At 49.6% G+C, this 15,976-nt stretch overlaps 1 protein-coding gene across 1 annotated transcript; it reads left to right on the top strand.

Annotated features, from left to right (window-relative positions):
* Window positions 1–6,566: 6,566 nt before the first annotated feature.
* On the top strand, window positions 6,567–15,464 carry Ntsr2 (neurotensin receptor 2). Its single transcript, XM_042680777.1, has 4 exons — window positions 6,567–7,172; window positions 11,786–12,053; window positions 13,851–13,941; window positions 15,083–15,464. The coding sequence occupies exons 1-4, from the start codon at window positions 6,567–6,569 to the stop codon at window positions 15,462–15,464; spliced, it is 1,347 nt and encodes a 448-aa protein (XP_042536711.1).
* The last annotated feature ends 512 nt before the right edge of the window (window positions 15,465–15,976 follow it).

Below are 15,976 nucleotides of genomic sequence, written 5' to 3'. Positions count from 1 at the left end.
ATACATAAGTATATATAATCAAACACAGGTTTGCTATTATTATTTTGGGGGAATGTTATTGATCATTAAAACAAGAAAAATAAAAGCTTTTATCTTCATTTATTCTTTCTCTGACATTCTTTTCTTTATGCAGCAGTTTCTGATCTTAAATCATTTTTCTTTTTTTTTTTTTTTCTGCTAGGTCCAAGACCAGGACTCATACTCAGTACCTGACACTTTTGCTTATTGGCTAGCACTCTACCAATTGAGCCACACTTCCAACCCCAACTCATTTTCTTTCAATTTTCAATTTCTTTTAACATTTCTTACCAGCAGGTCTACTGCTGGCAAGAAATCCTCCCCTGCCCCAACAAGTTTTTGTTACTCTGGAAAAGGCTTTATTTCTTCTTTACTCTTGAAGTGCAAGGCACAAAATCCTAGGTTGATGTTTTCCTTTAACATTAAACATCTCACCTCTATTCTCTTCTTGCTTTCCTGGTTTCAAGAGAAGTCAAACATCTTTGCTCTCTTTATCCCTCTCTTCCAGGCTTCTGTCAAGGATCTTTTTCTTTATCTTTGATTTTCTGCAGTTTGAACATTACGAGTAGTTTTGGTGTCATTTTGAGCATTTATCCCGTTCGGTGCTCTCTGTGCTTTTTGCATTTATAACTTTATATCTGCTATGGATTTAGGGAAATTCACAGTCACTATCATCTCAAATTTTTCTCTCTTCCTTCCTACTGCTATCCTCATTATGCATAAGAACGCACATTCTTGGATATTCTGCTCTAAAATCTCTAAGTTCCACACCCTTCTTACCCTTAGATTTTAAATTTTGGAAATTAACCTTATCAGATACTCATGCCCAAGAACTCCTTCCTCTGCTGTATTCAGTTGTCAGAGAAATCACATTCTTCACCTCTGTTACAGTAGTTTTGTCTCTGGTCTTATTTTCCTTCTTTCTTAGAATGTCCACCTCTCCAGGGGCTGGGAAGGTGGCTCAGTGGTAGAGCACTTGCCTTGCATGCATGAGGCCCTGGGTTTGATTCCTCAGCACTACATAAGCAAAAAGAAAAAAGCCGGAAGTAGCACTGTGACTCAAATGGCAGAGCGCTAGCCTTGAGCTGAAGAGCTGAGGGATGGTGCCCAGGCCCAGAGTTCAGGCCCCATGACCGGACCCAAAAAAAAAAAAAAGAATGTCCACCTCTCTGTTTAAATTGCCCTGAAAGCCCCTAGTGTGTACTATTAAATCCACCCAGGAAAAACAGCCCTTTCTCTTGTTATCTGTCCTCGAGAAACTGCACGTAGACCCTTCCCCACTTTGTTCTCCCTGAAAGACTGCAAGAGGCCCTCCCTACAAGTCTCTGCCCAGCACCTGTAACCCAGTAACTGGTACACCTGAGGGCAGTGGGAGGTTTCCCCAGGCTCTGAGGGGTCGCTTCCTCATCCTCTGAGGTCACTTCCTCATCCGCCCAATCAGCCCTCTTCAGAAAGTGGGCAGTTCCCCCGGGCTCTGAGGTCACTTCCTCATACTCTGAGGTCACACACACACACACACACACACACACACACACACACACACACACACACACACACACACACACACACACACACACACACACACACACACACACACACACACACACACACACACACACACACACACACACACACACACACACACCAGCGCTCCTTCAGACAGTGGGAGGTTTCCAGGGCTCTGAGCTCAGTTTCTCATCCTCAGGTGCAGCCTGGCGATTTGGTTCTCCTAATAAGCTCTCCTCTGCCTGAACCACAGAGCTCTCCTTTCTCCAACCTTTGTGGTACTAATCATAGTTTTTTTAAACTTACTAATCTAAGAACTCCAACATTCTTGCCACATCTGAATGTTGTTCATGCCAGTCAAAATGTGATTTTTGTCTTTTAGAAAGTTTGGAAGTTTAGGGCATTTAGTGGGTTCTGGTAAACTGAAAGGTGGACATGAGGCCCTGTGTAAAAGGAACTAAAGTGAGGCAGGACCTGGTGGTGAAGGAAAGAGGGAAAGAAGCATTCTATGGAACACGCTTACTCCTTAGGCCTAAGTAACGTTGACACTCCTGCAGTTCCATCAGCCTTTGTGGTTGTAGCTTCTGTGCTGTTGTCAACACAGGGAGACTAGCAATGTCTTAGGACAATTGTCAAAAGATGTCACAGTGCAGGTGATCATCCTAATTCCATGCATCATTTTATAAGATAGGGGAAAAGAGGCACAGAAACATGATTTGTGAACTTACAACAAAATCATGGGAAAGGCTGGCTGTTGCCTCTCAGTTTCTCTTTTTTACTAGCATTGAAACTGGCCAAACTAGATGTGAGTATAAATAAACTCTAGAGTCTTAGTTCTGGCTGGAGTAACAAAATACCATCTGGTAGGGAGCTTTAGAAGAGTTGTTTCTCACGGTTCTGGAAGCTGAAGTCTGCAAGCAGGAAGCCAGCAGGCTGGGTGCGGGTGAAGCCTCTTCTCATGGTGCCTTCTGAGCAGAACAAGAACCTGAGCTCTCTGGGGTCCCTTTTATAAGAGCACTAATCTCCTTCTTGAGGGCCCCACCCTCATGACCTTATCAGTTCCTAAAGGCTCCACCTTTTAAGTGTTGGGGGGAAGGGGAGGGGTACTCCAGGAGGAAACATTGTCATTCAGTCTACAACGCCTGGTGAAAGGAAGTAAGGAAGTCCAAACACCACAGCTCCTCCCCTGAGCAGTGAGCGGAGGAAAGAAGGAGCAGGGAGACAGGATGCAGGAAAGGGAGTTGAGGAAGAGTTGCTAGGGTACCAGTCCCAGCCTCCTCACTTGCCATCTCCTCCCTGCAAAACATTCCTGTGAGTGAACACTCATTAAACGGTCTTGCAGTTATGTACAACACACATATACTGGGATCGCTGACACTGGACATGGACATCATGACAGAACATAGAACTACCCTGTGGCCCAGCAATTGCACTCCTGGGCATCTAATAGAACACAAACAAGGTTTGTGTTTAAAGTAAATCCACCAACACAAACCATGCTCATTACAGCACTATTCACCATAACCAAGATATGGAATCAGCCCAGATGCCCTTCAATGGATAAATGGATCAAGAAAATGTGGTATATATATACACAATGGAATTTTGCTCACCCATTAGGAAAAATTTTATTCTATTCATAAAGAAATGGAAAGACTTGGGAAAAAATATATTAAGTGAAGTAAACCAGACCCAGAGAAACAAAAGTTGCATGGTTTCCCTCATTTGTGGTACCTAGAATGTGCCTATAAATGTACAAGTAAACACACTCGGGTAGTATGGAAGTGGTTCCACATTAAAAAACTGAAGACTGTATGGAGAGCACAAATAACATATTTTAGAAAGACTAAGTCAGAGCCCATCGAAAAAAGAAAAAGAAAGAAAAGAAAAAAGAAAGCCCAGGAAATGGGTACCTGCAAGAGGGTGGGTGGGGCCAAGGAGAGAGGGGTAGATGAACGGAAGGGGGAAGTGGAGGTGGGGGTATTCAGTAGAGAATTCATTATATATACCAATGGAAGGGAAAGGATGGGTCAAAGGTAGGTGAGATTGTTGAAGCAGGTGACACTAATCAAGATGCATTGTATTCACAAACTGCTTTGTTAAATAGCATCTCTGAGCACCAGTGGCTCACACCTAGAATCCTAGCTACTCAAGAGGCTGAGATCTGAGGATCACCTTTTGAAGCCAGCTTGGGCAGGAAAGTCTGTGAGGCTCTTATCTCCAATAAACTACTCAGAATAAGTTGGAAGTCTTGCTGTGGCTCTACCACTTGAGCACAAAGAGGCTCAGGGACAGTGCCCAGGCCCTGAGTTCAAGCCCCAGGACCAGAAAAAAAAATTTTTTTAAAAAATGACATCTCTTTTGTACAAGTATTTAAACAGAATTTAAAAAATGTAAAGAAGTATAGAGGCGTGTGAGGGAAGAAGAGCCACTCATATCAGCCTTGAAGACAGCAGAGTAAATATCACACATGACTTTGGCTTGCCAGCACAAGAACAAAAGTGTCCCTATTAAAAGAGGGAGCAGACAGACAACAGAGTCATAGATTGTTTGATACTAATTCCCAAGTCACTCCCCAGCCCAGGCCTTATATACTGAACACAAATCCTACTGTAGCTGGTGTGTTCTGGGGTCCCCCTCCCCCCAGCCTGGCCCTGGTGGAGTCCTGGGGTAAGCACAATTGAGCTTAATCATGGCAGGGACCAAGTAGGGATGCACACGGTGACTACTATTTCTTTCTTTGCCTCACAGTTCACACCACAAAATGGAAGAGTAAAATGTATAGCAATTTATCAACCCATTACACCCTGCTAAATATGCAGGATGCAACACAAAATTCTTCTACCTTATGTCACAGGAGAAAGAAGACTTCATGGCCTCTCTTGTTCTCCGTGTATGTCTTTTCTCCTTGTGCTTCGGAGTCATGATTTCCTTGAGATCACAAGCAATCAACTGGAGAAAATCCTTCTTCGAAAATAAAATCTTGGGGGCTGGGAAGGTGGCTCAGTGGTAGAGCGCTTGCCTCGCATGCATGAGGCCCTGGGTTCGATTCCTCAGCACCACATAAGCAGAAAAAAACCAGAAGTGGCTCTGTGGCTCAAGTTGGTAGAGCGCTAGCCTTGAGCTGAAGAGCTGAGGGACAGCGCCCAGGCCCAGAGTTCAGGCCCCATGACTGCGCCCCCCCAAAAAAAGAAAATAAAATCTTGCTGGGCACCAGCAGTTCATGCCTATAATCCCAGCTACTCAGGAGGCTGAGATCTGAGAATTACAGTTCAGAGGCAGCCCAGGAAGACAAGTCTGAGAGACTCTTGTTTCCAATTACCCAGCAAAAAGCAGGAAGTAGGTGTGGTACAAGCAGCAGAGAGCATTAGCCTTCTGGGGGGAAAAAGCCAAGTGGGAGCTCCAGTCTCTGAGCTGAAGCCCCTATACACTCTCCCTCCCTTCCTCCCCCCTCCCCTCCCCCCTCTCACTCTCTTCCTCCCTATCTCTCTCTCTCTTTCTCTCATACACATACACAATAAAATCTTTAAATAATATTTTAAAAATACAGTAAACTATTAAAACTCTCAAATTCTGACAAATAAATCTTTCTTTGTTGCTTTGGTTTTGTTAACTGCAAAGTAAATCAGGTCCAGCTGTTGCTGGGCTGACAGCTGTTGCTGGGCTGACCACTCTTCCTCGGCTTGCTTTCATTGTGGGATGCTCTGGTTGGAAATTTAAAGAACCTGTTGCAGAATTTACAGCACTCGGAAGCAACTCAAATAGCAGAGCCCCTGGTTCAAAATTTCAAGATGACAATAGTAAAATGAATCCCAGAGCAGGGTCCAAAAGCCTAGGGCCTGGTTCAATGGCCCAGGTCACATACCCATGATAAATCCAGCCATTCAACAAATGGTGATTCCTGTCATTTGTGGTGTTCAACTCAATAGAGTCATGGAGCTATTTCCTTGTGCTTACTCAGCCTTTTCAGTACAGGAGCAGAAGTAAAAGTAAGTAATGATCTCAGTTTCAATGTGATCTGCCAGTATCTCTAAACGAAGATTCAATTAATTATGCATCGGCCAAAACAAGTTTGTAGAAGACAAAAGCCTAAATGCACTTTGGACCCCAATAATCACTGGGTATCTTCAGGAAGGGGGACCAGGCCTCTAGAGGGCCTTCCAGTTCTAAAGCTGTGGTGGTGCACATGAGCTTAGCAAAGGGAACGTTTTAAGACAAACTAAACACACCTCTCATTCCCTCCTGCCTGGCGAGAGTCAGACATCTCCTAGAACAGCGAGCGTGTGAGTGCAGGCGTGCACCTATCAGCGACAAACGTGTCCCTGAGGCTTAGTGTAGCAGGACACAGCCAGACCACCAGACCCTTGATGCCGGCAAAGGGCTGACGCCTGGCAGAGTCTTCCTCAGGTCTCCAGACTGCACACAGAAAAAGCCCACAGCCCGAAGCTCCATGCAGGCCCATGTGTGCTGCTGCACAGCAGGAGATTGCGCGCCAAGTTTCTTCCGTTAATCTGCACAGAAATTCCAGAGGGGAGTCAATATTTTAAAGTGGCAAATGTCGTTTGCAAGAAGTTAAAGCAAAAAGAAAATCCTCCAAGCCAGGCGCTGGTGGCTCACACCTGTCATCCTCGCTACTCAGGAGACTGAGAGCCGAAGACTGTAGTTCAAAGCCAGCAGGCACAGGAAAAGTCCGGAAGACTCTTATCTCCAATGGATCAGCAAAAAGCCCCAAGTGGAGATGGGCCCCAAGTGGTAGAGCGCTCGCCTTGAGCGGAGAAAGCTCGGGGCAGCGCCCAGGCCCCGAGTTCAAGCCCCACGACCCCTTCCCACCATGAACCACGGTTCTCCAGGCACCACGGCGGGCGGAGCCGCGTGACAGCCGCTGGCAGGCTGGGCTCCGGTCCTCCCCGCTCTGAAGGTGCCGGCGCGGAGGAGGAGGAGGAGGAGGAGGAGGAGGAGGTGGAGGAGGAGGTGGCACCGGGCAGCTCGCCCGGGCTCCGGGCAGAGAGGGAGAGGGAGGAAGCGCGGGCCGCGGGAGCGGGATGGAGCCCGGGAGCCCGCGGCCGCCCAGGCCGCCCCGCAGCCCGGGGCTGGGCGCGGAGCCGCGGCCCTGGGCGCAGGTGCTGTTCACCGGCCTCTACGCGCTGGTGCTGGCGCTGGGCGCGGCGGGCAACGCGCTGTCCGCGCGCGTGGTGCTGAAGGCGGGCGCGGGGCGCGCGGGGCGCCAGCGCCTGCACGTGCTCAGCCTGGCGCTGGCGGCGCTGCTGCTGCTGCTGGTCGGCGTGCCCGTGGAGCTCTGCCGCGTCGTGTGGGCCCACGACCCCTGGGCCTTGGGCGACCTGGGCTGCCGCGGCTACTACCTGGCGCGCGAGCTGGGCGCCGGCGCCACGGTGCTCGGCCTGGCGGGCCTGAGCGCCGAGCGCTGCCTGGCCGTGTGCGCGCCCCTGCGCGCCCGCCGCCTGCTCACGCCGCGCCGCTCCCGCCGCCTGCTGGCGCTGGTCTGGGCCGCCTCGCTCGGCCTCGCCCTGCCCATGGCGGCCTTCGTGGGGCAGAGGCTCGAGCCGCGGGCCCACGGCGGGGAGCCCGAGCCCGCCTCGCGCGTCTGCACCGTGCTGGTGAGCCGCGCCGCGCTCCGGGTGTACGTCCAGGTAAAGGAGAGGGCTGGTGGGGAGGAAACGGCCCGGCCTCCCCTCCCAAGGGTCCCGGGGAGGGAAAGGCGGCCTCCACTCCAACATTTGTGACCTCCAGGAAACGGCTCGTTACTCTTCTTAGGAAGACTAATAGAGACAGACAGACAGACAAGATGGATGGATGGATGGATGGATGGATGGATGGATGGATGGATGGATGGATGGATGGATGGATGGATGGATGGATGGATGGATGGATTGGTTGGGTGGGTGGGTAGGTGGTTGTTCTGCTCCTGAGTCTTGAACTCAGGGCCTGGGCACTGTCCCCGAGCTTTTGTGCTCAAGGCTAACGCAGTCCCACTTGAGCCACAGCTCTGCTTGTGGCTTTTTGCTGGTTAATGGGTGATAAGAGTCACAAGGACTTTCCAGAGCGGACTTCGAACCGGGATCCTTAGATCTCAGCCTCCTGAGTAGTTAGGATAACAGGCGTGAGCCACTGGGACCGGCTTACAAAGATGTTTAGAAAGGAGTTAAGCATGGAGGAAGCGTGGAGAGGAGCCCAGCTCTGAATTCAGAATGAACTCGGACTCTGTGTTCTTCCCCTCTCTTCGGGACTGGCGCTCAGATGTTCCTGGGTTTGTGTACCAATTGGCTGGCGGGCCTGTGAGAAAGCAGGCTACTCGGTCCCACCCGGCTGTAGCATCAGCAGCCCCCTCCCCCTGCCCGGTGAGGCCACTCCTAGCAGGCGACTCAAGAGCAGCCCAAGGAGGGAGGAGGGGGAGGAGGGAGGGGGGAGGGGGAGGAATATGCCCTGGCTCCCCTTCCTAGATCCCTCCTCCAACCTCACCTCGGCACAGGTGTGTGGCAACAGCCTGTCCGGCATCCTGCTACTTTCCCAGACTGGATCTCACATGGCTCACACCCTGCCTTGCTTTTCACAGGCCGTGAGTTCACATTTCCAGCACGTTTGGTGGAGCCTGGCCATCCTGGCTCAATGCAAGTGGGGAACTCCCCCCTCGGGAGCCCCAATGCCTGATGGGAAGTTTTTTTTTAAAGTTTGAACCTTTGTTTATAATTAATTTATTCTCAAAAGAACTGGGTATTTAAACCTTCAGACCCCATTTCTGACACTAAGGAACGCAGCCATGGTGGAGGTGGGGAGAGGCGGGAGGGTTTGAGTCAGGGCTCCGAACTTTGCAAGGAATTACACAACTAAGACAAAGGAAAAAGAAGGGTTTAGGGCAAGGGTGTTGGGGCAGGCCTGGGCTCTCTGGTCACTGTCAGGGGCTCCCTGGCTTCCAGGAGACCATCCACTTCCCCTCCCTGACTCAGGAAAAGGTGTCTGCTCACTCAGGTTTGTCTTCACAGCAAGAACTTGGTACAGCAACCCTTTGGAAAGTCATGTGTTCATGGGATGGTGCCCAGGGCACAGAAAAGCCTGTCCCACAAACATCCTGCTTTCCTCCACTTCTCCCCGCTCTCCCCCTGAGAGTTTATCCCTAGCTTTTCTTCCCAGCCAAGTACAGTGCCTTGCTCACAGGAGCACCGAACCAGGATGTATGGCTGTGCTGAACCAGGATGGCTGCCTCTGAACCTCCCTCTCTGCCTTCCCTCCTGCCGCTTCCTCTTCCTACTCTGCTCCCATCAGCCTCAGCTCCCTGTCTCATCATCGCGTTCCCTCCTTCTCCTCTCCCTGTGTCACTCCTGAAAACCTCAAACTCCATTTTGTAAGAAAAGAAAAAGAAGGGCTGGGAAGGTGGCTCAGTGGTAGAGTGCTTGCCTTGCATGCATGAGGCTCTGGGTTCCATTCCTCAGCACCACATAAGTAGAAAAAGCCAGAAGTGACTTGAGCTATCGCTATAGCTCAAGCGATAGAGCACTCGCCTTGAGCTGAAGAGCTGAGGGACAGCGCCCAGGCCCAGAGTTCAAGACCTGTGACTGACAAAAAAAGAATAAAGAAAAAGAACAGACAGACTCTACCACTCTACCGACCAACAGGTTTTATTCAGTAGGAAAGCTTGTGATGGGTAACCAAATATCCTTCAGCCTGGCTGGAGGGGAAATGGCATGCCTCCCTTACAACTAGGGTGCCTTTAAATATGAGGCAGAAGTGAAGTCAGGAAGGGCAAGTGGAAGCGAAGCAGCTGCAATGGAGGCAAGGTGGGAGAGCAAGCTTCCCTTGAGTTGGAAGGGTATCAAGGCCTCAACTGCATCTGTATCCTGCCAGGGGTGTCAGCCTCAGATCTGGCCTTGGTCAAAACTGCAGGGCACAGTTGTTCAGGGGGAAGGGGAGGGGAGATGACTCAGCGGGGTGGACAGCAAGGACAGTTCTAAGCTATGGCTGTCAGAGGGGAAAGGTGAGTGCTTTCAGTTTAACTTCTTCCATCATATTCACTTTCCCCAGAGTTACTTTATAACCAAAGCTGTACCTGTCCTCTGTGTGTGTGTGTGTGCGCGCGCACACACACGCGCACTTGCATGCCAGTCCTTGGGCTTGAACTAAAGGCCTGGGCACCACCTTTTAGCTTTTGTGCACAAGGCTAGTGCTCTACCACTTGATTCACAACTCCACTTCTGACTTTTTACTGGTTAATTGGAAATAAGAGTTCCACAGACCTTTCTGCCCACACTGGCTTCAAACCACAATTTTCAGATCTCAGTCTCCTGAGTAGCTAGCATTACAGGTGTGAGCCACCATCACCTGGTGAATAGGAAATATCTTAACTATGGTAAAGTTAATGTCCTGAGAAAGAAGGGTCCAATTTTCTGATCTTGGCTTTGCTCAGGTTTGTTTGTTTTTTCACTTGTATTTGAAACCTTTGGTAGGTTTGCATCTGGCAGTTATAATATTCTGATGGTGCTGAGCTCCAGAAACACCTATTGGAAGAAAGAATTTTCTGAAAGCTGCTGGTACCAGGACAGTAGGGTGTATTACTACAAAACTACCAACTTCAAGTGCAGTGTTTACTGTCATTTTTGTTGCTGTACAAAGCTAGACAGAACATCCAGCTTCATGGGTTTTAATGGGATTCTGCATAGATGTAATGGAGACCTAAACATCCAATATCAGGGAGGATTTTAGAGGAAATTCACATGTGACCTGTAGCCTGAACAAGTACATGGAATGAGAGAGAGAGAGAGAGAGAGAGAGCACTCCAGTCCTGGGGCTTGAACTCATGGCTTGGTGTGTCCCTAAGCTTTTCTTTCTCAATGCTAGCATTCTGCCACTTGAGCCACAGCTTCATTGCTGGCTTCATGATAGTTATCTGGAGATAAGATTTTCATACACTTTCCTGTCCAGACTGGCTTCAAACCATGATCCTCAGATCTCAGCCTCCTGAGTAGCTAGGATTACAGGCATGAGCCATTGGCACCCAGCAAAATCACATGTTTTGCAATCCTTTCGTATGTTGTGTTAGTATTGAGGCTTGAACTCATGGCCTCATGCTCTTGCTTAACTTCTTGGCTCAAGGTTGGAGGTCTACCACACCTCCACTAGTTAATTGGACATGAGAGTTAGTTGCTGGTTAGTTGAAGGAGATTTCACTGCCTAGGCTAGCTTCAAACTGGGGTCTCAGATCTCAACCTCCTTACTAACTGAGATTACAGGTGTGAGCCACCAGCACATGACCACATTTTAGAATTTTTAAACTGAACATTTTAAAACATAGGACATTCTTTAATAAAGTTGTTTTGCCTAAATTAAAAAATATCAAAAGCTGGAGTGTCCCTCAGAGGTATAGAATTACTTAGTATATAGGAAGGCTTGGGTTCAATTTCTGGAAACACACAAACACACACACACACACCAGAAAGCCAAGGCCTGTGATGTCTAGTAACAAATCCTGCCTGCCCCTCCAGCCTCTACATCATTCTCCACCACAGAGAAGTGGCATATCTGCCATCCTGGCTTTGTTTTCAGATGAGAGTCTTCTTAGCTTTTTGCCTAAGCTGTTCTCAAACCAAGATCCTCCTGTCTCTACTTCCTGAGTAGCAGGGATTATAGCCATGTGCCACTATGTGTGACCTAGGAAATATATTCTTGTAGCCTCCTGAGACCTAACAAAAAATCCACCAAAAAAAAAATAAAAGGAATTTTCAGGTCAGAAATTTAGTCTTCATGTTGGCCTACTATGGCTGGGTATAAAATTCTAAGATAGTTGTTTTTCCCACAAAACCGTGTAGCATTACTCATTATTTCATACCTTCAGCCATTGGTTTAAGAAGGCAATGTTATTCTAGTTCCATTTAGAAAGCATCAAATTGTTTCTTGAAGATTGTCAGGCTGATGAATGTTGAGCCTTGGTGTGGATTTGTCTAGCCACTGTTCCAGGCACTCAGGCAGCCTTTCTTTGATCTAGCAGCCCTGATCTTTTAGAAAAATTTTCTTTAATGTGGGTGTTCCCACGTATCATTCCCTCCCCTTTGTCTTTTCTGTTTATTTCCATTCTGAAACCTTTATGATTTAATGATGATGTGCTTACTAACCAATCCCAAATATGCTTCACTTGTCTTATCCTCTCCTTTCCAAGATCCTCCACAGCCTTATCTTCTGCCACTTCTGTCTCTAAATTCTGGGCCTGGGGAGCAGCCTAATGACCAGACCATGACCCTTGGACTTGCCTCCACAGGTGAGCGTGCTGGTATCTTTCGTGCTCCCTCTGGCACTAACTGCTTTCCTGAATGGGGTCACCGTAAGCCACCTGATGGCCCTCTACGCTCAGGTGCCCTCACCTTCAGCCCCCGGCAACACCATCCCCAGCCGCCTGGAGCTTCTGAGTGAGGAGGGTCTTCTGGGCTTCCTCACGTGGAGGAGGACCCTGGGGGGCCAGGCCGGCCTGGTGAGACACAAGGATGCCAGCCAGATCCACCGCCTCCAGCACAGCATCCGGGGTCTCAGTTAAGTCCTCTGTCACAACCACTGCCTCCCCTGCCCCTAGCCAGGCACTGTTAGCAAGTTACAACCCCTCTCTAGGCCTCCTTTTCACTATGCCCCTGGAGAGCTATCTACCCACCAACAGACTTCCTGCACAGGTGGTGAGAGAGTTAAAGCAAGAAGGGGAATTCCTTGAGTGGTGGCTCACACCTGTCATCCTATCTACCCAGGAGGCAGAGATCTGAGGATCATGCTTCAAAGCCAGACTGGGCAGGAAAGTCCATGAGACTCTTATCTCCAATTAACCACCTAAAAACCAGAAGTGGAGCTGTGGCTCCAAGTAGTAGAGTACTAGCCTTGAGCAAAAAATGCTCAGGGACAGCACCCAGGCCCTGACTTCAAGCCTCACAATCGACAAAAAAAAAAAAAAAAAAATGGCAGGGGGTGAGGGGTAGAATTCTGTTCACCAAGGCCCAATCTGCCTCAGGGAGCAGTACACACAGAGACCTGGCCCCATCTCAGGAAGCTGAAGTGTGGGGATGGAAACCAGGGGCAGCTACAGTGAAGAACTGCCACTCTGAACTGAGGACCCCAGAGGAGCTGGGTCCCTGCAGCTAGCTCCCCTCAACTCCCCCTTCCCATCCTACATCACACATCTGTTTGCTTACTTGTTTTGTAAGGAGCTGGGACAATTTAGCCTTGTAAGAGTATCTGCAAAAAGCACAGGAAGTTGGCTCTCTCCCTGCACCTGCTATGCCCCTAGCTTGTGGGAGTATTGGCTTAGAGACAGAGCTGTGCTCTCAACCATGTCAGGTCCTGAGCATGGACAGAGATGTACAATCTAAGTGCAGTGTGACTGACAGGGACACCACCAGCACAGGAAGGTGTCCAGCTTCACTGCAAGAGCCAGTGGCCTGGAGTGATAGGAGATTTGTCCTCTTTGAAGGATGGGCCAAATAGTGTTTCCAGACTTTGATGTTTGTAATGTCTCAACACAGAGTCAGACTTGGTAGATCTGGAGTGGGCCCAAGATTCTTCAGTTCTACCAAGTCACTTATGGAACATCAGCGAGTTGGATGTTGCTGCAGGAGCCACACTGGCCTAGAGAATGGAATGGCATGTTGAGGCAAGGGAGGGGGCAGCTGTTAGAGTTTGGTGGAGGGGAGACCCCCATCCCTATGGAGTAGTAGCAGTAGGGATGGGGCAGAAATGGAGAGGAGAAACACGAGGAGGATAAAAGAGGGAATAGAAAATTAAGAAGACTCTGCTTTGTGACTTGTGTGCTGGGTGGATGGTGCTGCCTTTAATCATCAGAAGAGGTGCAGCAGGAGAAGCTATCCAAAGCAGGGCAGACATTTACATCCTGCTGGATAGGAGGTTAGTCATCCCGGTGGAAGTATAGTTCCCCAAACTATGAATAGACCTCAGTAGCTGGCTGATGGTTCTGGAAATACATTGTCCAGGACCTGGTTGAAATGGACTTTCCCCTAGAAGACTGAGTAGTGAAAGGCTCAAGAACAAGCTCAGGGAAGTGGAGCGGTGGCTCAAGTGGTAGAGTGCTAGCCTTGGGCAAAAAGCTTAGGGAGGGATAGGGCCCAGGCCCAGAGTTTTAGCCCCACAACCTGCACTAACACAAGTAAATAAAAGAAGAAGCCCAGATAGGGATCTGTGAGATAACCAAGTTCCCTGCCATGACCTCCTTTGGCTCCAGGAATAAGTCCCAGGGATATGCTGTTGCCATGTGGGGCATCTCCCTTGGAGAGGAAGGAAGGAATATGTCTGCTCTGTCATCATGCCCTTCCTCTCCCATTGTCTCTCAGGAGCCATCGTGGCCGTGTATGTTATCTGCTGGATGCCGTACCATGCCCGCAGGCTCATGTACTGCTATGTCTCTGATGATGGATGGAGTGAGTAAGTGTGCTGAGGAGCCCTGGTCACAGGTAGGGACCCATTGGGATGGGCCTGGGGTCTCCACTGCTTCCCAGAACTGTTCCTGGTTGCTAGGTCCTCTGGAGCTCTGGCCTGCTGTCCAGCTAGTCCTGTGCATTCTGCACTCTCAGAATCTCCCCGAGAAGGTGGGGAACAGGGCATGATCAGAAAGTGCCCTACATGGTAAGGCCATATGAATGAGAACCTTCTGGAAAGTCAGTCAAGCAGGGGTACAATGTCCTGATGTCCAGAAGGAGAAAAGCCTCCAGGCTAGGGAATGAGGCAAGGACCATGGTATTAGGAGAGAAAAAGAAAGTCACAAGAAATAGCTCTGTGAGCAAATAAAAAGTCCCCTAAACAGAGACCAAAACATACACCCACTTTTCTGAAATAGAGGAGAGAAAATCCACTCTCTACAGTTTGGAAACCAATGGGCCTGGGATTATAAGAGGAAGCCAAGCATGCAACCAAGGAGAGCCCCACGTGGCCTCTGAGGACATCATCTCAGAAGCTAGCTGGTACCTCTTCCACACCCATGCATTCTCCTGTGCATGCACATTCCAAGCCCTTACCACCACAGAGCAACTCTCAACAAGGTGCAGGGCTTCTCAGGAAGACTTCCCTGTGTACATGTGTGTGTGTGTGCAAGAGAGAGAGAGAGAGAGAGAGACTGGGTTTGAACTCAAGGTCTGGACTCACAAGGCAAGCACCTCACCATTGATCCACAACCCCAGCCCTTTTGCTTTGGCTTGTTTTTCAGATAGGGTCTCACTTTTGCCCAGTCCAGCCTTAGATGATGATTCTCCTCCCTCCACTTCCCCAGGATAGCCAGATTCCCAGCATGAACCACAGGCCCAGCCCCTAAGACTTTGACCTTCTCTTTGACCCAGCAGCATGTCAGAGGCATGGATGGAAGTCCTGATTGTCCGTTCATTGTCCTGGCACCACACCAAGGGTGGCAAAGCACAGGCGAGCACAGCAGGGGGTGGAGGAGCGTGTGCTCAGTTCGCGCCCCCCCCCCCCACTTCCTTCCCTGCAGAAGGAGAGGCACTCTTCAGCAGGAGGGGCTGGCACTGGAAGGAGGCCTCTGTCCCCTAACCAGGCCTCTGGGTTTCTCTTCCAGCGCACTCTACGAGTTCTATCACTACTTCTACATGGTGACCAACGCCCTCTTCTATGTGAGCCCAGCGGTGACCCCCCTCCTGTACAACGCCATGTCCCCTTCCTTCAGGAAGCTCTTCCTGGAAGACCTCAGGTCCCTGTGTGGCAAACACCCCACCATGACGCCATTAGCCCCACAAGCCCAGAGCCTCACCCTGATGGATGCAGCGTCAGGTGGTGGGCAGACCCCCAAGGCGCTGATGGGGATGAAATACAAGAATAAGCAAGCCAGCAGGAGGACTGGCTATCCCATAGCTGATGGCTCAGCCAAGCCGCGCAGCCAGCAGGACCACAGCAAGGCAGGGCCGCACTTAACAGCCAGCACCTGCAGGCGCGCCACATAACTCCCTGAGGCCTCAGTTTCTCGTCTGTATAATGAGCTAAATAATAGAACCCAGTTCTCAGTATAGCTTAAGGTCAAAGTGATTCACACTGTGCCTGGAGCAGAGCCAGTATTCAATAAATCCTTAGCCGGTGCTGCTTTGCTGCTTTGCTGCGGTTGTTGTTTTGGTGTTATTACTGCTGCCGTTTCCCTGCGTCTCTGGAAGCCTTCCTCACTCTTCTGGAGTTTTCTGTTCACAGGATTTAGATTTTAAGAATTAAATGACAGCCCAAATATGGGGGAGGGGGGAATGTTTAGTGCGATAGCTAGCACCCCCAAGAGCTTTCTGTAGAGTAGCTGTCAAAATTAGAGAAATGCGGCGATTGCTAGGCCCCCAGGATATGAGGAAATGGGGAAGGAGGGAGGGAGAGAGGGAGGGAGGACTGGTTGGAAACCATGATCTGAAGGATTCATGCAGTGATGGAACTGTACTATATCTAAAACCGACAATGTCAAACCCCAAAGAGTGCACAG

Source organism: Dipodomys spectabilis, unplaced genomic scaffold (assembly GCF_019054845.1).
Source record: "Dipodomys spectabilis isolate Male_0828 unplaced genomic scaffold, ASM1905484v1 ptg000066l, whole genome shotgun sequence".
In the NCBI taxonomy this organism is placed as follows: domain Eukaryota; kingdom Metazoa; phylum Chordata; class Mammalia; order Rodentia; family Heteromyidae; genus Dipodomys; species Dipodomys spectabilis.
This window is presented reverse-complemented; position numbering and strand designations above follow the sequence as displayed.

Bases quoted from the DNA above. Each gene is read 5' to 3' on its own strand.
- Ntsr2 (XM_042680777.1), top strand. From the start codon at position 6,567: ATGGAGCCCGGGAGCCCGCGGCCGCCCAGGCCGCCCCGCAGCCCGGGG. The intron at 7,173-11,785 runs GTAAAGGAGAGG...TTGCCTCCACAG, and splicing joins CGCTCCGGGTGTACGTCCAG to GTGAGCGTGCTGGTATCTTT. The intron at 13,942-15,082 runs GTAAGTGTGCTG...TTTCTCTTCCAG, and splicing joins TCTGATGATGGATGGAGTGA to CGCACTCTACGAGTTCTATC.